The following is a 25,592-nucleotide window of genomic DNA, read 5'->3' as shown; positions in this document are numbered from 1 at the left end:
TAGTTCTTTGAAAGGGTTTGGCTGGGGCATGGTTATTATACCATCTAGCTTTGATGTTTTTAATGTCTTCTGTGCTTGTTGTCACCCTATCTGAGTTCTTTGAAAGGGTTTGGCTGGGGCATGGTTATTATACCATCTAGCTTTGATGTGTTTAATGTCTTCTGTGCTTGTCACCCTATCTGAGTTCTTTGAAAGGGTTTGGCTGGGGCATGGTTATTATACCATCTAGCTTTGATGTTTTTAATGTCTTCTGTGCTTGTTGTCACCCTATCTGAGTTCTTTGAAAGGGTTTGGCTGGGGCATGGTTATTATACCATCTAGCTTTGATGTTTTTAATGTCTTCTGTGCTTGTCACCCTATCTGAGTTCTTTGAAAGGGTTTGGCTGGGGCATGGTTATGATACCATCTAGCTTTGATGTTTTTAATGTCTTCTGTGCTTGTCACCCTATCTGAGTTCTTTGAAAGGGTTTGGCTGGGGCATGGTTATTATACCATCTAGCTTTGATGTGTTTAATGTCTTCTGTGCTTGTTGTCACCCTATCTGAGTTCTTTGAAAGGGTTTGGCTGGGGCACGGTTATTATACCATCTAGCTTTGATGTGTTTAATGTCTTCTGTGCTTGTCACCCTATCTGAGTTCTTTGAAAGGGTTTGGCTGGGGCATGGTTATTATACCATCTAGCTTTGATGTTTTTAATGTCTTCTGTGCTTGTTGTCACCCTATCTGAGTTCTTTGAAAGGGTTTGGCTGGGGCATGGTTATTATACCATCTAGCTTTGATGTTTTTAATGTCTTCTGTGCTTGTCACCCTATCTGAGTTCTTTGAAAGGGTTTGGCTGGGGCATGGTTATGATACCATCTAGCTTTGATGTTTTTAATGTCTTCTGTGCTTGTCACCCTATCTGAGTTCTTTGAAAGGGTTTGGCTGGGGCATGGTTATTATACCATCTAGCTTTGATGTTTTTAATGTCTTCTGTGCTTGTTGTCACCCTATCTGAGTTCTTTGAAAGGGTTTGGCTGGGGCATGGTTATTATACCATCTAGCTTTGATGTTTTTAATGTCTTCTGTGCTTGTCACCCTATCTGAGTTCTTTGAAAGGGTTTGGCTGGGGCATGGTTATTATACCATCTAGCTTTGATGTTTTTAATGTCTTCTGTGCTTGTTGTCACCCTATCTTAGTTCTTTGAAAGGGTTTGGCTGGGGCATGGTTATTATACCATCTAGCTTTGATGTTTTTAATGTCTTCTGTGCTTGTTGTCACCCTATCTGAGTTCTTTGAAAGGGTTTGGCTGGGGCATGGTTATGATACCATCTAGCTTTGATGTTTTTAATGTCTTCTGTGCTTGTTGTCACCCTATTTTAGTTCTTTGAAAGGGTTTGGCTGGGGCATGGTTATTATACCATCTAGCTTTGATGTTTTTAATGTCTTCTGTGCTTGTCACCCTATCTGAGTTCTTTGAAAGGGTTTTCCTGGGGCATGGTTATGATACCATCTATCTAAGATATTTTTTCTGTCTTCTGTGCTTGGTACGCTATCTTCGATTTTTTAAAGGTTCTGCCTCAGGATTGGTTATGATACCATCTATCTAACATATTTTTTCTGTCCTCTGTGCTTCAGTGGCTGCAACAAAAAAACCATAATTTTTTAGGAATGTACACATTCCTGATTTTTCAGGGTTCTGCAACGGCGGCAAAATCGTATCTTTTATGGTCACCACAGGTGATCGAAAAGGTAGGACAAACCTGGGCCCACACTGCAGAATCAGTGTTTTTTGGTTCACGTTACTGTACATTGAATTACCTCTGCCTGACCATGCACGTGCGCACAAGCACGGTGACTGCTAAACACACCACTACAGAAATATTCCCACCGACGGGACGAACGTCCTGGAGGTGACAAGCAACTAGTAAAAACTAATATTCGCACACTTGACAGTATCATTAAAGCTTTTTGCGTTTTTTTTTCGTTGCAGTAAACGCGGCGTTTTGTCTTTGCGTGTGAACTAGCCGTAACCTTTACACGACTTGATTGGAATGTAGATGCCAGACTTTTTAAAGCAGTTTATTACATAAGTTTAGGAATGTAGTGTGTTTTCTCCCGTTAACAGCACAAAACGCAACGCTGTGTCAACAACGTATTTTTCAGAGAAATTTTTGCCCTTGATGCCCCTCCTGCATGCCACTGTCCAGGTCGTGGCACCCTTTAAACAACTTTAAAATCAGTTTTCTGGCCAGAGATGGCTTTTCTAGGTTTTAAAGTTCGCCTTCCCATTGAAGTCTATGGGGTTCGCAAAGTTCGCGAACGTTCGCACTTTCCGGCGAAAGTTCGCGAACGGGTTCGCGAACATTTTTTTTTAGGTTCGCTACATCCCTATAATTCTGTATGAACATATTTTACATAATCCCCCTCAAATGTATCCCCCTATTCATTCAACACATCATCATTTTATTTTGCACTTAGTTATGTAAAGTCCATGGGAAAACTCCTCAGATCTTCAAATGTTTCTTGGAACCTGTGAAATGTCCATGATGTAAATATTATGTAATAACAATTCATTATCATGTAATGAGATGGGAAACAGCGATAGGATATAAGCTCTAATCTAACTATCCCTAAGCCTGTCTCTTCCAACTCAGATGGACTTTATTTCCTTTTGGATTCAGCCATAATTATTGTCCCCCAATGTTTTAGTATTAAACTTTCCATGTAACCTTCCTTATCCCTCTGTATTTGATTGTAACTGATTGTAACTTCTTCATCCCGTCTTTCTACAACATAGTACCATCATGTACCTAAGCAGGAGCCAATAGTATTACAGGTTTCTAGAATCAGTTTAACTAATAGTTTCTTGTTACTTCTTAACACATTCTTTTATACAACACTTGGCAAACATTTCTCCTGTGAATGATGCCAGGAACATCTCTTGGGAATCTTTATCCATTCCCTGTAAGAGCTTTCCTTGATTCTCTGGCCTTGCAAGGCTCAGAACACAATAATACGTGACAGCCATTCAGGCCTGAGCTACTGAGTCCCTATGGGGAATAAGGGAGCCGCACTGGTACAGGGATTCACCAACACCCTGTTTAGGCCCCGGCCATTCTCTGGCTCCTCAGAGCTAGAACCCAGTCTATACAGAGTCAGGAACAGGTGCAGCGTGGGTAAGCTGTACTGCTTTAGGCTTATGTAGGCTTGGGAAGGCTATTAGATTATCAGTCAGTGAGTATCAGATACTGTAGCAGGCAGGGGCAACACTGGGGGTAGTGACACAGTTGTTGCAGGATTAATAATAACTTCCATCGGCTCAGCTTAAGAACAGATTCATCACCCCCCCTTAGGTAGGCCTTTAGCAGCAAACACAGTCTGTGGGGGAAACACCAGCTGGAATAACAGGCACAGATACAAGCTCTTTAGAAGAGGGTCCAAAATGTAGCCAGACCATCACTGGTTAATGACACATTTCAATCATCTTCCATTTGTCTTTTGCTGAAATTCCACTTTGTATCTCCAAATAGTCCTTAATTTTATTGCATCACTTTTACATCAGGTTTCCTTGGGTGACGTCTCCATTCCTGTTGCCGACAGATGGATATTCTCCGTGTCTCCTCTATCCCTGACCTACACTGAATATCAGTGTCACTAACCCTATATATATATTTATAGGTATATAATAACCCAATCACTGTATTACCATGTCATTCCATACAGAACTTGTTACTGTCTGGAAAAAACAACAAAAAATAAACTAGAAAGGGAAGTTTGAAAACAAACTTCATGTTGGGTTGAAAAAAAGTCACTGAATGGGCTCCGCCCACTTTCTCTGACCATGGACCACAGTTATACAGTAAAAGCCACTGTGCAAAATTTGGGGCCCTGGTTTTAATAGTGTCTGAATAGCAGCAACTTAAATTTCCCCGCTGAAAGTCAACGACATCTGATTGGTGGTTGGTGGCCCCACCCCCTTTTTCTAACCTGGAACTGCAGTTACCCAGTGACTAACTCTGCAAAGTTTAGGGGCCCTAGGATTAATAGTTAAAGATCGGCAGCAATTAGACCAATAAAAGTCAATAGGTGAATTGTGATTGGTGGTTGGTGGCCCCACCCACTTTTTCTAACCTTGAGTCGAAGTCACCCAGTGACAAACAGTAGGCACCCTGGCATAAATAGTGTGAGAATGGCAGCATTTTAAATTTAAACCAATAAAATTCAATGGATGAAATCTGATTGGCTGTTAGTGGCCCAACCTACTTTTCCTATTTTTGAAATGAAGTCCCCCAGTGACCAACATTGCAAAAACTTGTGAGACATAAAACTTGTGAGACTGACAGCATTTTACACTTCCCCATTGAAAGTAAATAGGTGAAATGTTATTGGCTGTTGGTGGCTCCGCCCACTTTTTTCTAACTTTGAATGGAAAATACCCAGTGACTAACTCTGAAAACTTTAACAACCCTGGAATTAATATTTAAATAATGGCATCAGCTTAAATATAAACCAATGAAATCTAATGGGTGGAAATGGATTGGCTGATGGTGGCTCCTCCCACTTGTTTGGGAACCCTGAAATAAATAGTGTGAGCAAAGCAACATTTTAAATATAAACCAAAAAAATTCAATAGGTGAAGTCTGATTGGCTGTTGGTGGCTCCACCCACTTTTTCTAACTCTGAACTGCAGTTACCAGGTGACTAGGTCTGCAAAGTTTGAAGACCTTAGTATTAAAATTTAAAGAATGGCAGCAGTTTAAATTTAAACATATGAAGTCTATAGGTGAAATCTAATTGGTTGTTGTTGGCCCCACCCATTTTTCTAAACTTGGAACATAGTCACCTAGTGACAAACTGTGCAAAGTTTGGGGACCCTGACATAAAACATGTGAGAATGGCAGCAGTTAAAATTATCCCGCTGAAACCAATGAAAGAAATGTGATTGGCTTTCGGCGGCCCCACCCAACTTTTTCTAACCTTGAGTACAAAGTCACACAGGGACTGACTGTGCAAAGTTTGCGAATTCTGGCATCAAACCAATAAAATTCAATAGGTGAAATCTGATTGGCTGTTGGTGGCCCCGCCCACTTTTTCAAAACTATAACTGCAGTCCCCTAGTGACCAACTGTGAAAAGTTTGGGGACCCCGGTGTTAATACTGTGAGAATGGCAGCAGGTTGAATTTCCCCATTTAGAGTCAATAGGTAAAATCTGATTGGCTGTTGGTGGCTCCACCCACTTACAAAAATACAAAAAACCTTAAATGTGTAGTCACCCAGTGACTGACTGTGCAAACTTTGGGAAGTCTGGCAACAAACCAATAAAAATCAATAGGTGAAATCTGATTGGTTGTTGGTGGCTCCGCCCACTTTTCAAAACTAAAATTGCAGTCCCCTAGTGACTAACTGTGAAAAGTTTGGGGACCCTGGTGTTAATACTGTGAGACTGGCAGCAGGTTGGATTTCCCCATTGAAAGTCAATAGGTAAACTCTGATTGGCTGTTGGTGGCTCCACCCACTTTTTCTTACCTTGAATGCGTAGTCACCCAGTGACTGACTGTGCAAACTTTGGGAAGTCTCGCAACAAACCAATAAAAATCAATAGGTGAAATCTGATTGGTTGTTGGTGGCTCCGCCCACTTTTCAAAACTAAAATTACAGTCCCCTAGTGACCAACTGTGAAAAGTTTGGGGACCCTGGTGTTAATACTGTGAGACTGGCAGCAGGTTGGATTTCCCCATTGAAAGTCAATAGGTAAACTCTGATTGGCTGTTGGTGGCTCCACCCACTTTTTCTTACCTTGAATGCGTAGTCACCCAGTGACTGAGTGTGCAAAGTTTGGAAAATCTGACATCAAACCAATAAAAATCAATAGGTGAAATCTAATTGGTTGTTGTTGGCCCCACCCACTTTTCTAAACTTGGAACATAGTCACCTAGTGACAAAATGTGCAAAGTTTGGGGACCCTGACATTAAACATGTGAGAATGGCAACAGTTAAAATTTTCCCACTGAAACCAATGAAAGAAATCTGATTGGCTGTTGGTGGCCCCGCCCACTTTTTCAAAACTAAAACTGTAGTCCCCTAGTGACCAACTGTGAAAAGTTTGGGGGCCCCGGTGTTATTACTGTGAGACTGGCAGCAGGTTGAATTTCCCCATTTAGAGTCTATAGAAAAAATCTGATTGGCTGTTGGTGGCTCCACCCACTTACAGAAAAAAAAATCTTAAAGGAGACATATCCTATAAAAATGATGAATGTACCAGGGAATTATACTCCTCTAGATATAGAAGGATTGTGCTTAAAAAGTTGTGTTTTGGACTGATTTTTTTGAGAAATTCCCCCAAAACCCCACTAGCTCCGCCCATCTGTGCCACTTCCTGCTGGCTGAATTCTCTGGATGAGCTGGGGAGCCGGCGGCCCTCCGTACCCTGCACTGTAGGATAGGAACCAATCAGCAGCTAGGCTGACCTGATAGGGAACTGAAGCCTGTCTGTGCTTGTGTGAGTGCAGGGCTGTGATTGGCTCTCCCCCTCTTACTGTGCTTCTGGCAGGGACTGTTAGGACACGCCCACCCCTCATTTGAAACCCAGACAGGGACCTGAGAGGATCTATAGGGAGCCCCAATAAAGGGGCCATTGTTACAGATAGGGTTAATGTTTAGCCCAAAGGGAAACCAGCACCGGGTATTATTCATAATTGCCTACAGGGTTAGGGGTTTGTTTATCCAATGTGTCTCCTTTAAATGCGTAGTCACCCAGTACCTGACTATGCAAAGTTTGGGAAGCCTGGCAACAAATCAATAAAAATCAATAGGTGAAATCTGATTGGTTGTTGGTGTTCCACCCACTTTTCAAAACAAAAATTGCAGTCCCCTAGTGACCAACTGTGAAATGTTTGGGGACCCTGGTGTTAATACTGTGAGAATGGCAGCAGGTGGGATTTCTGCCAAATCTGTTTCCTGAGGCCTTGCTTGCTTGTAACAACAAACTTTATTGAGACACAAACAGACAATATAGCAAACCTTATTAACTGTAGTGCTGGCCCAGACAGTAGATGGCAGCACATATTAAGATCTCTATATATGTGAACATCTCCCCTTTTTTTTTTTTTTTTTTTTTTTTTTTAAAGAACAAAGTCTTTGTATCTTGCAGGTGTTTTGATTACTCGAGTACGAGTACAGCGTGGTGAAAATGTAGTATCATTATTCTCTACATTTGCTTCCACCTCTGGGTCTGTTGGTGATGTCTGGTCTGGAATACCATCAGAGCACTCTGTAATTGGCATTGCAGGTATCACAGTCCTTTATTGCCTCAATTATCTCTGGTCCCATATGTGGCCAGAATAGCACATCTTTGGCTTTGCGAAGGCATGCATCTATTCCCAGGTGACTTGAGTGTATTCTTGCTATCATTTCTGGGCACAGAGTCTTGGGTATAATGACTCTATGTCCTTTATACAGGATTCCATTCTGTATAGTGATTTCATCTCTAAAACCCCAGTAGTCCCTGATGCAAATGGGTACTCTTTCTTTCTGATCAGGCCATCCAGACAGAACAGTTGTCTTTAATGACTGTAAGGCTTCATCTCGTTCAGTGTGGTGCTGTATTTGTTGTAAACATATGTCAGATACTCTTAAATATTCAGCAAAGTTGATCTGTTCAAGCTCCTTGCAAAAAGCATTGTCAGCATAGATGGAGAATATTTCATAGTCTGGTGTTTCAGGTTTTACTTGGGTTTTGGATAATGGTGCTCTTGACAGAAAGTCTGCAATATACATTTGTGATCCTTTCTTATAAGTCACATTTAGATTGTACTTTTGTAGCTGCAGCATCATGCGCTGTAATCGTTTTGGGGCTCCTAGTAGAGGTTTCTTAAAAATACTTTCCAGTGGCTTGTGGTCAGATTCAATTTTGATAAGGTTTTTTCCATGCAGGTATTGATCAAATTTCTGACAGCCAAACACAATAGCCAGACATTCTTTTTCAATCTGTGCATATCTTTGCTCTGTTGGAGACAATGTGCGTGATGCAAAGGCAACTGGCTGGCCTTGTTGCATTAAAGTTGCTCCTAGTCCCTTTTCGCTGGCATCACATTGTACTGTCACTTCCTCATTTACATCATAGTATCGTAGGACTGGTTGTGCAGTTACCAGCTTTTTTATTTGCTCCATAGATTCGTCATGGCTAGATTGCCAGACCCATACACTGTCTTTGTCTGTCAGCCTTCTTAATGGTTCACATACATCAGACAAATGTGGTAGGAATTTGCATAAGTAATTTACAAATCCTAACATTCTTTGAACTGCTTGCACATTCTCTGGGTTTGGCATCTCCAAAATGGCTTTTACCTTGTCCGGATCTGGGCGTAAACCCTCAGCTGTCAGTAGATGCCCCATGTATGGTACTGATGATAGTCTCAGTCTTAGCTTCTGTTTGTTTAACTTTAGGTTAAGCTTTCTGGCTCTTCCTAAGAGTCTAATCAGATTTTTGTCATGATCTGCTGTGGCTTCCTCTGTGGTGTCTCCACACCCATACACCAAGATGTCATCAGCAATAACCTCCACTCCTGGCAGGCCTTCTACTGCTTCATGTTGTCTACGCTGGTATTCCTCTGGAGCAGTGGCAATCCCAAAAGGCATGCGTAGCCACCGGTAACGGCCAAAAGGGGTCCAGAATGTGGTGAGATAGCTGCTGCTTTTATCTAGTTTAACTTGCCAAAATCCATCTTTCGCATCCAAAACTGAAAAGACTTTTGCTTTTGCCAAGCTTGGCAGTATTTCATCTATGGTGGGCATTGGATAATGTGACCTTTTTAATGCTTTGTTTAAATCTTTCGGATCAATACATACTCGTAACTTGCCTGGTTTCTTGACTGCAACCATGCTGCTTATCCATGGTGTTGGGCTTGTAACCTTTTTCAAAACTCCTAGTTTTTCTAATCGAGTGATCTCCTCTTTTAGTTCTGCTTTAAGAGGTGCTGGTACTTTCCGTGGCTGGTGTTGCACTGGGGTCACTGTAGTATCAACCTCTAAATGATATTCTCTGGGTAGACATCCAAGTCCTTGAAAGAGATCTTTATATTCACTTGTGATCTGTTCGTATGATAGGGGTGGCCTTTTAACATTTTGAGTGTTAAATTGTGCTGTTGTTAGCACCTCATGCTCTGTATTTACTGTTAATAGTCCCAATTTTTTGCAAGTGTCTGCTGAAAGAAGTGGCTTGTGAGTACCTTCAACAACCTGAAAAAGAAGGCGATAAGCTTTGCCTTTATATGTGCAGTTTAGAGTACACTGTCCCCTTGGTATCATATAAGTGTCATTGTACCACTTTAGCTTAACATGGCTTTTCTGCAACATTGGGTTTCTTTCTTTAGTGATTTTGCAATAATCCCTGAATGTCATAAGATTACATGTGGCCCCACAATCAAGTTGACAAAGTATTTGTCTTCCTATTTGCTTACTTGTTCCGAGCTGTAGTTGTACAAACCACTGTGACCCTTGGGTTCTCACAGATCCTATTTGATGTATGACAGTAAGCACTGATTCGTCTGAGTAGCTGTTTTCTGTCTCTGTAGTCAGATGTACTTTGTCATTTGCCCTCTGCAAACAAACTCTGGCAAAGTGATTTTGCTTTTTGCACTTGCTGCAAGTTTCCCCATATGCAGGGCAATGCTCTCTACCCCTGGGATGGCTGCTTCCACAATATTTGCAATTTATGGTTTCACCTTTGTAGCCTTGCACTTTTGTTTTAGGCTTGTGTTCCCTTCTAGGTGGTGTTTTTGCTGTGTAGTAGACACCTTCCATCTCTGCTTTACTGTCCTGCATTGTTTGTATCTGCAGTTCTGTGAGCTCATGGCTTCTGCACATGTCTATAGCTTTCTGCAGGTTTAGTTCTGGCACTCTTAGCATTCTCTTTTTGGCACTGACATCTTTTGCTCCCAGTACAATTCTGTCTCTAATAAGCTCATCATGCAGTGCTCCAAATTCACATGTTGCTGCTAGCTGTCTCAGTTTAGTGACATATTGGTCTATGGTCTCTGACTGGCCTTGGTGTGTGCTATTAAATATGTATCTCTCATATATGATGTTCCGAGCAGGCATGAAGTGGCTCTGTAATGCATCCAGAGTTTTCTGTTCATCCTGCTTGTCAGCATCAGAGAGTGTAAGGTGCTGATAGATACGCAGACAGTCTCTCCCCATAACAGAACGTAAGGTAGCCATCCTTACCTTGGGGTCTTTTTTGTCCAGTTCTGTAGCTACCTCATAATCCTCCCACTGTGATCTGAAGAAAGTCCAGTTCACTGCCAGATCTCCTGTGCAGTCCATGGGACTTGGGGTAGGGAAAGTGTTTGCAGCCATTTTCTCTCCCAGTGTCTGCCTGTTGCTGAGATAGTCAGATTATGCCTTTTCTATCCTTTTTACTGAACTTTAGTGGCTTAATAAACACCAAAATTTCTGCCAGCTTCTGACACCATGTTTCCTGAGGCCTTGCTTGCTTGTAACAACAAACTTTATTGAGACACAAACAGACAATATAGCAAACCTTATTAACTGTAGTGCTGGCCCAGACAGTAGATGGCAGCACATATTAAGATCTCTATATATGTGAACAAAATCAATAGGTAAAATCTGATTGGCTGTTCACATCTCCGCCCACTTTTGGGCATCCAATAATCATCCTATTTTCATTCAGGCTGAGCCCATGACTGTGTGATTCAAGTTTGGGGGGTGTGGCCTCAAACCTTTAAAATTGGCAGCAGTTTCAATTTTCCCATTAAAGTCAATGATTAAAATTTGATTGGCTGTTGTTGGCCCCTCCCACTTTGGGGTCATCCAACAAATGTTGCTGTTTCATTTGGGGTGACCCCATGATTATGTTATTCAAGTTTGGGGGGTGCAGCCTCAAAGCTGTAAGTGCGGCAGCAGTTTGATAATCTTCCCTGTCAAAGTCAACGGGAAAATTGGGGGGTTCGGAGCGGCGTAATTACATCTCTCATAGATTTAGATATAGTATCTAGATAACATTTCTTATTTATATTAAGTTAGTTGACCTCTTGCAACAAAGCACCATCTCTCCTGGAAGCCAGTTCCATGGTTTGACTACTACCATACAGGTTAAACTAATTAACCCATGCACTTTGATGGACATTACATTTTACATTACACGTATAAAAAAAATTAACCCTGATTATGACTTTATACCCCCAAAAACCTAAAACATATGTATATACAGTTGATGATCTTGCAAGAAAAATATCGGATCCATAATCATAACTTCCATAGTTATTAAACATATACATCTTATAATTATCTTTGATAGGTTTAAACATTTCATCACATAACTGGCGGGGTCATATGATAATCCAAACCATCAAAGGCCTATAAGGTGTATATGGAGTACTCTTCCAATGTATTCATAATCTGAATGGTATAAAACATTTTATATAAAAAAACAATGTATTAACCTGCGCAGGGCGTCAGTATGTGCACCTTTAATTTCAACTTTACACACATAAAAATTACTTAGATTGAGTACAGTGTAGGTAACAGAGAGCAGATTAATCAATGTTAATTAGGATTTCCCTGTATTGGAACCATGCAATCATGCTCCTGTTACTCACTACAAACAAACATATAACAAACTAATGAGACAAAGGAGTAACAGACAGTCCTTATAGAATTCCTTAAACAAACATCACATAAACCTACACTGATGCACTGTCTGTCCCTGGGCTGCAAGGAGACACATTCCCTTTATTATCCTTGGTCTGTTCAGCAGAGGGAGAAACCCATCTGAAAAAATCACAAAAACTTAAAGCAAATTTCACAATTAGTAAACAAGATACAACTTGGATACTTTAATTTATCGAGATCCCAACATTCTTTAAACCTTCAGGAGTTTCATGTTTAACGTTTACATATCCCTTATATATCACTCAGGGCCTGAGCCTCCCCTTTACTCTCTGTGACTCCCCCAAACAGATGTTAGTGTATTCAGCTTTCTAGCTCACAAATATTGGGTTGTACTAATGCAATTATATATTAGTAATTATTTACTCTGCTGTTTCTGTACTTATTTGGTAAAGGTTAGTAAAATAATTCCCTTACTGGCAAACACGCCAACATTTCCTATAATTATAATTTCCCTCAGTTTATGAAACAATTTACATGGAAATACAATGCAATCTTCAGATAATAAGCTTTGTTTATCTGTCCCAACGTTTATACAGTAGAAGTATGCTCATTATATGAACCCAATACCTACGGCTGAGCAGTTCTACACATCCCTCCCTGGTGTAACCTGAGTATTACCCGTGTGCCCCTTGGAACCAAAATTACATCATTTATTGTACTGATCTCTATTTATGGGGGAACCAAATCAAAAGTGAAATCTTAATTAACCCTTTAAGTGCCAGCCGAATTCGTCATTTCAGTTCCCCCCAGTGCCAGACGTTTTGTGAACATTCTGTGCTCTCTCAATGTAGGGGCTTTTACTGGGGGCAGGGTTAAGTTTAGGTAGGCAAACTATATATTGTTTTTTTCAGGAGAACCTGAGCTTTCCAAATCTACCTGAGTTTTTGTGTATTCTGGAACAAGATTTAGAGCTTGAAATACAAAAAAAAAAGAAAAAATGCTATTTTTCATGATATAAGGATTTCTACCAGAAACACATTTTATTTTATGGACAAAAATTCAACTGATTTGGAAAGCCTCATGTCTCCCGAACGTGCCAATACCTGATATGTATAGTTTTATTGAGATTTCTGACTTCTATAGATCAAAAACTCCCAGCAGTAAATTACTAAATTTTCAAAGCATTACAGCAGAATACGGCATACTTTACATTCCAAAGCCAAAAATCCTGGAACATTAGGTTTACCCCAGGAAACCATACATTTTTGAAAACTACACATTCTGACGAATCCGAAATGGGTAACTATGTCTTCCAACTCCTAAGTACCAAACGGCAATGCTTTACTGAATTTAGCATTTTCTAAAAAAAATTATGAAAATTCTAAAAAATCACCTCAAATATTCCACTTTCAAGCACCTTATCTCCCACATAACATTAGGTACGAAGAAAACACACCCTAAATATGAAAGCCAGAGGTCCACTGAACAGTTTGATGCCCATTGTGCATAGGATCACCGATGTATCTGGCATTTAGAGACCCCAAAAGGAAGTTAGTACATACAAATTGCCCAGGAGATCTCTTTAGCTACTGAAAATTCAATACGTTTACTGCATTTTCTGTGGGGTAAAAACCCAAAAAAATACATTGACCCCCCAAAACCATATATTTTTGGAAAGTACACATTCGGGCGAATTCAAAATTGGTACCCATGTCTTTCTACTCCAAACTACAGAGTCGTAGTGCTTTCCCAAAATTGCTAGTTTTGGTGAAATACCTGAAAATCACATCAAATCTTCCACTTTCAAGCACCATATCTCCCACATAACATTAGGTACCAAGAAAACACACCCTAAATATGAAAACCAAGGGTCCGCTGAACAGTTTGATGCCCATTGTGCATAGGATCACCGATGTATCTGGCATTTAGAGACCCCAAAAGGAAGTTAGTGCATACAAAGTGTATACACTGCAATATAAGCTACCGGCATGTGCATTATGCAGCATAAGACCCCCTAACAGTAAGGAGACCCTAGAAAACTATACATTTTCCTAAAGTACACAATCTGACAAAACAAAAATGGGTAAATACATCTTTCTACTGCAAACTACCAAACTACAAAGCTATGCTAAACAGAACGATTTTTTTGACATTTCTGAAAATTGTCACAAAGCTTGCATTTTACCCCATTATGTACCCCCACATTTTGTACCGTATCAACATGAAACATTCTAAATATGAACACCAGGGGTCTACTGAACAGTTTGATGCCATATATGCATAGATTTATCAAACTATGTGGTGTACAGGGGCACCCAAGTAAAAATAGTGCATATGAATTTTCACATAAGATGCTTCGGCTCATGCAGTTTTTGCACCCGGTATGTGTATTATGTGCCATAAGACCACCTAACAGTAAGGAGACCCTAGAAAACCATATATTTTCCGAAAGTACACATTCTGACAAAACAAAAATGGGTAAATAAAACTTTCTACTGCAAACTACCAAACTACAAAGCTATGCTAAACAGAACGGTTTTTGTGACATTTCTGAAAATCGTCACAAAGCTTGCATTTTACCCCATTATGTACCCCCACATTTTGTACCGTATCAACATAAAACACTCTAGGTATGAACGCCACTAGTCTACTGAACAGTTTGATGCCCAATATAAATAGATTTACCAAACTATGTGGGGTACAGAGGATGCCAAATTGAAATACAGCAGACAAAATGTCCATGTGCAAAGACAAGTAACAAAGAACAATGTAAAAAGCAATAAAATTGATAAAGATAAAAAAAAATCACTAAAATCATTTTTTTTTGCCTAATAATATCTGCGGGCAGAATAACAGTTTGAGTATTTTGGCTAGGGCAAATAAATTTTACAGACAAAGTCAAGCGAACAACAACTATGCATAACTGAAAATGCTATAAAATGGCTAAACATGCAGTAAAATACCCAAAAATCCACCAAAATCACAGAAAATGTAGTAGAAACACCAAAATAATACACAAAAGGTATTGCGCAGTGCGGTTAGCGAATACACTATCCGCAATGGCAATAAAACATTTTTTTCAGGCAAGAATAAAAACGATGCGATTAGAAAAAAAAAAATAATTACAAAATTACATAAGTGTGTAAGTGTGTGTGTAAAATGTGTTTTGTGTGCATGTGTGTGAGTATGCAACCAAGTGTGAGTTTTCTCTAAGTGCTGTAAGTGATGAATGTTTGAAAACCTCCCAAAAATGCATGTGTGTGTGTGTAAGTGTGAGTATAAGTGTGTATTAGTGTAATAAATGTGTGATTGTGTGTTTATGTGTGTATTTGCCACTTACTTGGGGTCTAGAAGATCAGGATCTGCAGGAGAAACTCGATCTGGCACAGCAACAGCATCAGCTCATGTGAGGGGGGTGTCAGGAAGCAGGGGGGCCAGAGGGGGAAGCTGCAGAAGGGAGAGGAGCTGCACAGAAAGCCACGTGGATGGCAGGTAAGTCCCATGGGGCCCCTGGGTGATCGCGACCCAGGGGCCACTCGTTCCCCACCTCTGACTATTGTCTGGAGGCTGGGGAACGAGTGGGGAGCGAAGGAATGGCTTGAAAAGCCGTTCCTCCGCTCCCAAAACCGGAAGTGCAGCAGGACGTAGAATCTACGTTCTGTGGCACTTTGGTCCTTTGATACACAGGATGTAGATTCTACGTCCTGTGGCACTAAAAAGGTTAACCTGTTTCCGATAATGAAAATCAACAACGTCCTACACAAACTTCTTTAGATATCACTATTATAGATTTTCTCCTTGTAGACTGTAAGCTCTTTGGGGCAGGGCTCCCTTCCCCTCCTGTATTGGTTACTGATTGCTTTATATGTTACTCCTTGTAGAGTGTAAGCTCTTTTGGGCAGGGCTCCCTTCCCCTCCTGTATCGGTTACTGATTGCTTTATATGTTACTCCTTGTAGATTGTAAGCTCTTTGGGGCAGGGCTCCCTTCCCCTCCTGTATTGGTTACTGATTGCTTTATATGTTACTCCTTGTAGATTGTAAGCTCTTTTGGGCAGGGCTCTCTTCCCCTCCTGTATCGGTTACTGATTGCTTTATATGTTACTCCTTGTAGAGTGTAAGCTCTTTTGGGCAGGGCTCCCTTCCCCTCCTGTATCGGTTACTGATTGCTTTATATGTTACTCCTTGTAGAGTGTAAGCTCTTTTGGGCAGGGCTCCCTTCCCCTCCTGTATGGGTTACTGATTGCTTTATATGTTACTCCTTGTAGATTGTAAGCTCTTTTGGGCAGGGCTCCCTTCCCCTCCTATATCGGTTATTGATTGCTTTATATGTTACTCCTTGTAGAGTGTAAGCTCTTTGGGCAGGGCTCTCTTCCCCTCTTGTATCGGTTACTGATTGCTTTATATGTTACTCCTTGTAGATTGTAAGCTCTTTTGGGCAGGGCTCTCTTCCCCTCCTGTATCGGTTACTGATTGCTTTATATGTTACTCCTTGTAGAGTGTAAGCTCTTTTGGGCAGGGCTCCCTTCCCCTCCTGTATCGGTTACTGATTGCTTTATATGTTACTCCTTGTAGAGTGTAAGCTCTTTTGGGCAGGGCTCCCTTCCCCTCCTGTATGGGTTACTGATTGCTTTATATGTTACTCCTTGTAGATTGTAAGCTCTTTTGGGCAGGGCTCCCTTCCCCTCCTATATCGGTTATTGATTGCTTTATATGTTACTCCTTGTAGAGTGTAAGCTCTTTGGGCAGGGCTCTCTTCCCCTCTTGTATCGGTTACTGATTGCTTTATATGTTACTCCTTGTAGATTGTAAGCTCTTTTGGGCAGGGCTCTCTTCCCTTCCTGTATCGGTTACTGATTGCTTTATATGTTACTCCTTGTAGATTGTAAGCTCTTTTGGGCAGGGCTCTCTTCCCCTCTTGTATCGGTTACTGATTGCTTTATATGTTACTCCTTGTAGATTGTAAGCTCTTTTGGGCAGGGCTCCCTTCCCCTCCTATATCGGTTATTGATTGCTTTATATGTTACTCCTTGTAGAGTGTAAGCTCTTTGGGCAGGGCTCTCTTCCCCTCTTGTATCGGTTACTGATTGCTTTATATGTTACTCCTTGTAGATTGTAAGCTCTTTTGGGCAGGGCTCCCTTCCCCTCCTGTATCGGTTACTGATTGCTGTATATGTTACTCCTTGTAGAGTGTAAGCTCTTTTGGGCAGGGCTCCCTTCCCCTCCTGTATCGGTTACTGATTGCTTTATATGTTACTCCTTGTAGAGTGTAAGCTCTTTGGGGCAGGGCTCCCTTCCCCTCCTGTATCGGTTATTGATTGCTTTATATGTTACTCCTTGTAGAGTGTAAGCTCTTTGGGGCAGGGCTCCCTTCCCCTCCTGTATCGGTTACTGATTGCTTTATATGTTACTCCTTGTAGAGTGTAAGCTCTTTTGGGCAGGGCTCCCTTCCCCTCCTGTATTGGTTACTGATTGCTTTATATGTTACTCCTTGTAGAGTGTAAGCTCTTTGGGGCAGGGCTCCCTTCCCCTCCTGTATCGGTTACTGATTGCTTTATATGTTACTCCTTGTAGAGTGTAAGCTCTTTTGGGCAGGGCTCCCTTCCCCTCCTGTATTGGTTACTGATTGCTTTATATGTTACTCCTTGTAGAGTGTAAGCTCTTTTGGGCAGGGCTCTCTTCCCCTCCTGTATCGGTTACTGATTGCTTTATATGTTACTCCTTGTAGAGTGTAAGCTCTTTTGGGCAGGGCTCCCTTCCCCTCCTGTATCGGTTACTGATTGCTTTATATGTTACTCCTTGTAGAGTGTAAGCTCTTTTGGGCGGGGCTCTCTTCCCCTCCTGTATCGGTTACTGATTGCTGTATATGTTACTCCTTGTAGAGTGTAAGCTCTTTTGGGCAGGGCTCCCTTCCCCTCCTGTATCGGTTACTGATTGCTGTATATGTTACTCTGTATGCCCAGTGTATGAAATCCACTTATTGTACAGCGCTGCGGAATATGTTGGTGCTTTATAAATAAATGTTAATAATAATAATAATAACTTCCAACTGGGCCAACAGATGCAGCCAAAGAGGAGGATCCACTCCCTTTGCTAAACACTATATTAGAGAGCAAAGGGAGGGGCCTACCTATAAACCAATAAGGCACATAATGCTAATATTTAATTAGATACATGTGTCTTTGCCCAGTAACAAGGAGATATAGGAAATGGTAGGACTTAAAGCCATAGGGGCATATTAACCCTATGGATACCTACATAAGTTTGTATGTTTTACTATTTATTAGGTTCTAATTAAGTGACACAGAGTTTCTGACAGACCAGCTCACTTCTGTGTATAAATCACAGCCAAACACTGAGCAGAACCTTTGCCTTCAGCCCTTAATGGACTTTCCCAAACCCCCCTGTATGTATCACTTGGTCTGGCCCCCTCAGTGCATCAGCCCCACAGAAGAGCTAAGATGGCTGCCACTGCTCTAATCCCCTCACAAGTTCTATAGTTGCTTCTAAAGGTTATTTCTTTCCTGCAGCAGCCTGTTTGCCTTTATTTATAAAGTGCTACTTATGTACGCAGCGCTGTACAGTAGGATACATTAATACAAACAGGGGGTTATTGAGATAATAATAGATAAATACAAAGTATAACAATAAATACAAATAAATACAAGATACAGTTGCAATAAGTTAAGAGTGAAAGACACAAGAGGATGGAGGCCCCTGCCCCATAGAGCTTACAATCTATATGGGAGGGTAAATATTTCCAAGTTACAGATTCAAGGAATTGATAAAGTTGTGGCAAAAGCTCGTGGGGTAATCAGTTGGAAATGTTATTAAAATGGAAGGTAAGTGGATATATCTATTGGGCACGAGGCAACCGAAGGGGTTACATGTTAAATGGGATCTGAGTTGTTTTATTTAGAGATTGTAAAAATATTTATATTTAACTTAACTATGAATTAAATGAACTTGTAGCCCAGGATCAAAGTGGATAAATAAAGGTTCGGCAGAAATAAAAGAAATTGTGTTATTGTTATCCTATAGGCTATACTCTGTAATCTTGTCGTTTATGATTAAAAAGGATTAAATATTGGTAACTTGAAACAGAAGTAGCTCTGGCACAGTTAGCTGGAGGGAGACACTTTGTGTGTTACTTTTGTACCACCCCAGTGATACTCTAGTAACGTGTGTATTGGGATCAATAGGGTTAAGTTACTGTTGCGAATCAATCAGTTTCAGTGTTGCCAATGCTTTAGGCGCTGCTGCAATCAGGCACAGCTACGGGTTAGAGCAGATTTAATGAAATGGGCATTAAGGGCTCTGGCACACGGGGCAGATTAGTCGCCCGCGACAAAACTCCCTGTTCGCGGGCGACTACCCCTGCCATCCCACCGGCAAACATGTAAGTCGCCGGCGGGATAGCACACGCGGCGGGGCGATTTCAGGAAATCACCGAAAAAGACTCGCGAGTCTTTTTCAGCGATTTGCGCGAAATCGCGCCGCCGCGTCTGCCATCCCGCCGGCGACTTACATGTTTGCCGGTGGGATGGCAGGGGTAGGCAACTCGGGGAGATTAGTCGCCCGCGAACAGGGAGTTTTGTCGCGGGCGACTAATCTGCCCCGTGTGCCAGAGCCCTAAGAGTCGGCTTTTGAAAAGTTTCAATTGGTCTTTGATTAACTTATTAAATGAATATATTTATATGTAATTGTTAACTTACTGTTTTACTAAATTAAAATTTATGTGATTTAACAATGAACAGAGTAATTTAGAGACAAGACTAGTGTAACTGGAACTGATTATTTAACTAAAAGAAATGAAGTAGAATTCACAGTGGTTGTTAATCAGATAAGTAAGAGTTAATTATGGAGAGGGCGGTGACAGAATTTGATTTTGTCAGATCCGGTAGTATTTTAAATTGTGTGATTATATGTTTGAGAATATACCTATGACTGTGTTGAACAAACACACACGCACTCTCTCACTAACACTCACACACACTTTCACACACTCACACACTCTCACTAACACACACACACACACTCTCTCACTAACACACACATACACACACACACATACACACTCTCATACACTCACATACTCACACACACACATACTCTCACTAACACACACACACACGCTCTCTCACTAACACACACAGCCACGACACATACATATATTTTGTATTATATTGGTAAGCTGTCAATAATGTTTTTGACTAGCTAAATAACTGGTAATTTCTATGTATTTTCTGTAACTTATTTCTACACATTAAATACACAAAAGGTATTGCACAGTGCAGTTAGCAAATACGCGCTATTCATAAAGGCAATAACATATTTTTTCAGGCGATGATGCGATGAAAAAAAGCCCCAAAATTCTGTAAGTGTGTATATGTGTGTAACCCTTTCTTGGCACATTCACTTATTTTGGGCTGTATACAGGAGATTTTGGTTCCCTAATGCAGATAAAAGGTACTGGGACTGGGATTACAGAATAGCATAGTGCTGACACCTAGTGGACACTGAGGAGCAAAACTCAAATGGATTTCTCACTAGGAAATAATCACACACAGTTTGCAGCAAATATCATCTTTTTATAACTGGATGTAAATAAAGAGAAAATTTGTTCCTACCTGAAATTTTCATTTTCTTGAGTCCGAAAGGCAGCACCAAACGAAGGGTTAATTATCTGATCCACCCTGGTAGGACAGGAGAAATAGCATAACCAATTAAAATACATTATAAATACCCCATAATTCCCCCTTGCTCCCCAGTGTTTCTAAAAGACTCATAAAAAGACCACATCATCTTATGCATCATTATTTTATTAGGGTAGGGATTATGTGCTGCCTTTCGGACTCAAGAAAATGAAAATTTCAGGTAGGAACAAATTTTCTCTTTTCTTTACGTCCTACAGGCAGCACCAAACGAAGGATATAGCAAGCTATCCAGTAGGGGGGGGAACTGCCTCATCGAAGCCGATTCCAACACCGAGCTGCCGTAGGCTGAATCATGCTTGGCTGCTAAATCGAGTCTGTAATGTGTAGCAAACGTGTGGACATTGGACCATGTGGCTGCTTTGCAAATTTCTTGTACATCTATAGCCGATCTTTCAGCCCAAGAAGTAGAAATTGACCTTGTAGAATGAGCTTTTAACTGAGGAGGAGGATCTTTCCCTACAGAATCGTAAGAGCAGGAAATAGCATTTTTTACCCAGGATGCTATAGTAGGTTTTGAGGCTTTGCAACCTTTACGTTTACCGGCAAAAAGGACGAATAAGTGTTCTGACTTCTGGAATTCTTTTGACTTATCAATGTACTCCAGCAGACATCTGCGCACATCCAATGACTGTAGATTTAATTGAGAATCTGATGAAAAGGAAGGTAACACAATCTGAGAATTAATGTTGCTAGCTGAAGAGACTTTAGGACGAAAAAAAAGGTAGAGTTTTTAGAATAACTTTATCTGGAAAAATTTGAGTATACGGAGGTCCAACTGCCAAGGCTTGTAGCTCCCCAACTCTTCTAGCTGAAGAAATAGCAACCAGAAATGCTGTCTTCCAGGTCAAATATTTAAATTTGATGTCTTGCAGGGGTTCAAAGGGTTTCTCTGCCAGTGCTGATAACACAATGTTTAAGTCCCAGGGAGCTAGAACTTCCTTTATTCTGGGCCTTAATCTTGACACAACTTTGAAAAATCTTTTAATCAACGGATTATTTGCAAGATTTAGAGAAAGCATGGCTGAGAGAGCTGACAAATGAACTTTCAGTGTATTTGGCTTAAGACCTTTGGAAAAACCATCTTGTAGAAATTGTAAAATATTCGGAATTGAACATTTCTTAGGAACAATCTTCTTCTCCAGGGCCCATTTTTGGAAAACTTTCCATACCCTACTATAAATTTTTGAAGTCGAGGATTTCCTGGAATTTAACAACGTATCCACTACCTCTTCTTGAAGGAGAAGATCTGGTCTTGCCGGTAGTTTCCAAAAACAACCTTTGCTCAGATGGATTAGATCTGTAAACCAAGCTCTCCTTGGCCAGAAAGGAGCAATGAGGATCACTGAAGCTTTGTCCTGTCTGATTTTCTGAATGACCCTTGGGATCATAGGAAGAGGAGGAAATATGTAGCACAGATGGAAGTTCCAAGGAATGGTCATCGCGTCCAGATAATTCGGATTGTCTGACTTCCTTAATGAACAAAATTGATGTACCTTCCTGTTGGACCTGGAGGCCATCAGATCTATCACTGGATATCCCCATTTCTGTACAATCTCCAGGAATACATGGGGATTGAGTTCCCAATTGCTCTGATTCAGAAGCCTCCTGCTGAGTCTGTCTGCTAGCACATTCTCTTCTCCTTTTATATGAACTGCCCTGATCCCTTTCAGGTGATTCTCGGCCCAAACCATCAGTTTCCTGCACTCTCTTATCAATAGGGGGGCTCTTGTTCCCCCTTGACGATTTATGTATGAGACTGTTGTAGAGTTGTCCGACTGAATGAGGACTTGATGATTCTTGAGCTTGCCTTTGAACTTTTGAAGTACCAACCGGACTGCTTTCAACTCTCTCTGAAATTGGAAGATTGATTCTTTTCCCAAAATGACCACCTTCCTTGGACTACATGATCGCCAAGGTGAGCACCCCAACCTGATGCGGATGCATCCGTCGTCAACAAATGAAAATCTGGAGTCTGGAAAGATCTCCCTTGAGTCAAATTGTGACTGGACAACCACCATCTCAGATCCTTCTTCAACTGAAGGTTCACGTGAAAAAATTTGTCTAGAGACTGAAGATTCTTGTCCCAATTTCTCAGAATTACTTCCTGAAGAGATCTCCTATGGGCTTTGGCCCAAGGAACTGCCTCGATTGAAGATGTCATGAGGCCTAACACCCTCATGGCCTGACGAACCGTTACTGACCATAAATGAATTAAAGTTTTTATCGATGTTTTGAGGGATTGCACTTTCTCTCCTGGAAGAAAAACTTTCATTTTGACTGTGTCTAACTGCAGACCCAGAAAAACGGCTGAGGTTGATGGCTGCAGATTTGATTTCCCCTTGTTTATTATCCAGCCGTGTTTGGTTAATACATCCATCGTTAAGTTCATATGATCGCTCAATAGAGCTTTCGATGAAGCTTTGATCAGCCAGTCGTCCAGATAAGGAATCACAAATACCCCCTGTTTCCTCAGATGAGCTGCTATAACCACAATTAGTTTTGTGAACACTCTTGGAGCCGAAGTGATCCCAAAGGGAAGAGCTCTGAACTGAAAATGAAGAATCTTCCCCCCCAGAACAACTGCTATGCGAAGAAACTTCCTGCTGGCTAGATGAATTGGCACATGAAGATATGCATCCTTCAGGTCCAAGGTAATCATCAGATCCCCTTTCTGAAGAATATTCAAGGCTGACCTGATCGTTTCCATTCTGAACTTTTCTTTTAAAATAAAGCGATTCAGGTATTTTAGGTCTATGATGAGTCTGAACCTGCCGTCCGGTTTGGGCACTAGAAAAATTCGGGAATAGATTCCCTTTCCCTTTTCCAACAGGGGAACTGGTTCCAGGACTTCCATTCTCACGAAATCCATAACGGCTTTTTCTATAACATGTTTTAGGGTATTTGACTTCTTTACGTTTATACAGAACTTGGAAATCGGGTTTTCTTGGAATTTTATGAAGTAACCTGACTTTATGATGCTTAATACCCAAGTATCTGACGTAGTCCTTTCCCATTCTGGAAGAAATTGGGTTAACCTTGCCCCCACTTCTCCCTGACTTCTGGCGTCAGAATTCTGCCTTTTTTGAGGAAGAATCTTTCCTTTGATTAGAATCTTTGTTCGCCTGAGATCTGAAGTTTCTAGATCTGAAGTTCCTATAAGAGGATCTGTTTCCGTCTCTGAAGTTCCTTCTAGGGGTATTGAACTTAGGCGAAGATCTTTTAGAGGATGGACGAAAGGCAGACTTATAATGAGGTCTTGGTTTATCTTGAGGTAAAACTTTATCCTTTCCAGTTGACAAGTTTTCAATTAATTTGTCCAAAGCAGAGCCAAAAAGCTTTCCAGGTTCAAAGGGCATGGAGATAAGGCTCTTCTGCCAGTTGTGGACAAAGCCATAGTTCTGGCTCCCAACTTTAAGGTATCCACTGAAACATCACATAAAAAATCTACTGCAAGTTTTATAGGATATAGCATATCCAGAAGAACATCTCTTGAGGTTCCCGAATCTATATCCTCCTCTAAGGAATTTATCCAATGTTTCAACGATCTGGAGACTGAGACCGCCGCTAAAGAAGGTTTACAGACTGAGGCACCTGAAACAAATGATCTACGCAGGGCACATTCTGCTCTACGATCCATCTGATCCTTTATTGCTGCCTCTTCCACAGGAATAGTTGTCCTTTTTGACAACCTTGCTACTGAGACATCAACTTTAGGTGGGTTTTCCCACTCCTCAATATCTTTATTATCAAAGGGGAACATGAGCTTAAAGCGCTTAGATGACTCCGGTTTCTTTCCAGGATTTTTCCACTCCTGTTCTATAAGACTTTTTACTGAAGGATGGACAGGAAAATTTAATGCCTTTTTCTGACTAAAAAAGGGGAAGTCCTGGGCGTCTGAACTCGTTTGAGCAGATTCCTTAGGTGAAATAACTTTACAGACTTCTTTAACCAGTCTGGGCATTTTCTCAATAGGAAAAAGAAAAAAATCTTCTTTTTGAGAAGTATGAGGCTCAGAAGAGGAGGAGCTGGATACCACTTCACCTGATGACTGAGTATCAGAATCAGAATCTTTATTTAAGGAATCTCTGTGTAAGGAGGGAACAGGAGCAGCCTTATATTCATCCACAGCTTTTAACATGACAGATTTAAACCAGTCAATGAATTGGTTGGTATTATTCCTATGAGACTCAGAAACAGGGGATTGTAAACATGAAGAACATTTGTTTCCATCCCAGTTATCCGGCAATAGTTGATTACAATCTGAACACATCAAATGCCTTGATTTTCTTTTTCTCTTGCCAGATTTATCCATCTGCAAGAGAAAAAAGGTCAGTATAAATATCAATTCCCCATTTACAGATTTACCAGTGAGGAGAGGCAGGCTACAGGCACATACCTTAGCAGCCAAGACAGTCAATATACAGCCTAGCAGCGTACCAGCAAGCAGAGCTACAGAGGCGATTAGAACTGCAAAAAGGAGGGATTTAAATACCTTAAAATCGCTATTCCATCAGCCATCCTGCAGATAAAACAGCTTTCTTTCCTCCTAACACTCGTGTGTATGAGTCGCATGCCTGATGACAGCACCACGCCTCTCTCTCTCCCCGTGCAGCACAGGAGAAATGCTGGCAGAAAGCACAGTGACTGCAGCTCCTCTACATCACTAGAATGCTCCTGCAAAAGCTCCAGGTATCTTTTCCTAGCCTAGGGTACTTTACTTCCCCCTGACTAACCCGCTCTCAGGCGGTCAGCCAACGGCCTTCAGACTCCTAAGAGTCTGGATCTTCCGCCTTACAGGCTCCAGGATTCCTGGCTTACCTAAGGAGGACAAAAAAACACTGGGGAGCAAGGGGGAATTATGGGGTATTTATAATGTATTTTAATTGGTTATGCTATTTCTCCTGTCCTACCAGGGTGGATCAGATAATTAACCCTTCGTTTGGTGCTGCCTGTAGGATGTAAAGAAAAATAGCATTAACATGCAAACAGTAATATCCCTGCTTTGGGAAACTTGTGTGGGTTTAGCCACTACTGGCTCAGTCTCTCTGGGGACACAGTCCCACCCTCCCCTCCTGGGGAAATACCCTTGTTCAGTCCTGGCAAAGTCCCTCCCCCAGAGCTCTTTCCCCAGGTAGCGCTACCTGCCCCAAACTACCCCTCCCTTTGGAATAGGCAGTTGCTCCCATGTAGCCCCGAGAAACACCTGCCCTCACCCAGGGGCCACACACAGGAGACTCTATACCTTCCCTCATATGGATCCCTC

At 41.3% G+C, this 25,592-nt stretch overlaps 1 protein-coding gene across 1 annotated transcript; it reads right to left on the bottom strand.

The window, feature by feature from the left end:
* Positions 1-23,636: 23,636 nt before the first annotated feature.
* Positions 23,637-25,275, bottom strand: LOC116411525 (lamina-associated polypeptide 2-like). The gene is made up of 2 exons (XM_031903943.1): positions 24,822-25,275; positions 23,637-24,641 (listed from the first exon to the last, which is right to left on the bottom strand). Exon 2 carries the CDS (start codon positions 24,639-24,641, stop codon positions 23,637-23,639), a length of 1,005 nt encoding a protein of 334 aa, XP_031759803.1. The 5' UTR covers positions 24,822-25,275.
* Positions 25,276-25,592: the final 317 nt, after the last annotated feature.

The sequence above is a fragment of the Xenopus tropicalis genome, chromosome 6, assembly GCF_000004195.4.
Source record: "Xenopus tropicalis strain Nigerian chromosome 6, UCB_Xtro_10.0, whole genome shotgun sequence".
Classification (NCBI taxonomy): Eukaryota; Metazoa; Chordata; class Amphibia; order Anura; family Pipidae; genus Xenopus; species Xenopus tropicalis.
This window is presented reverse-complemented; position numbering and strand designations above follow the sequence as displayed.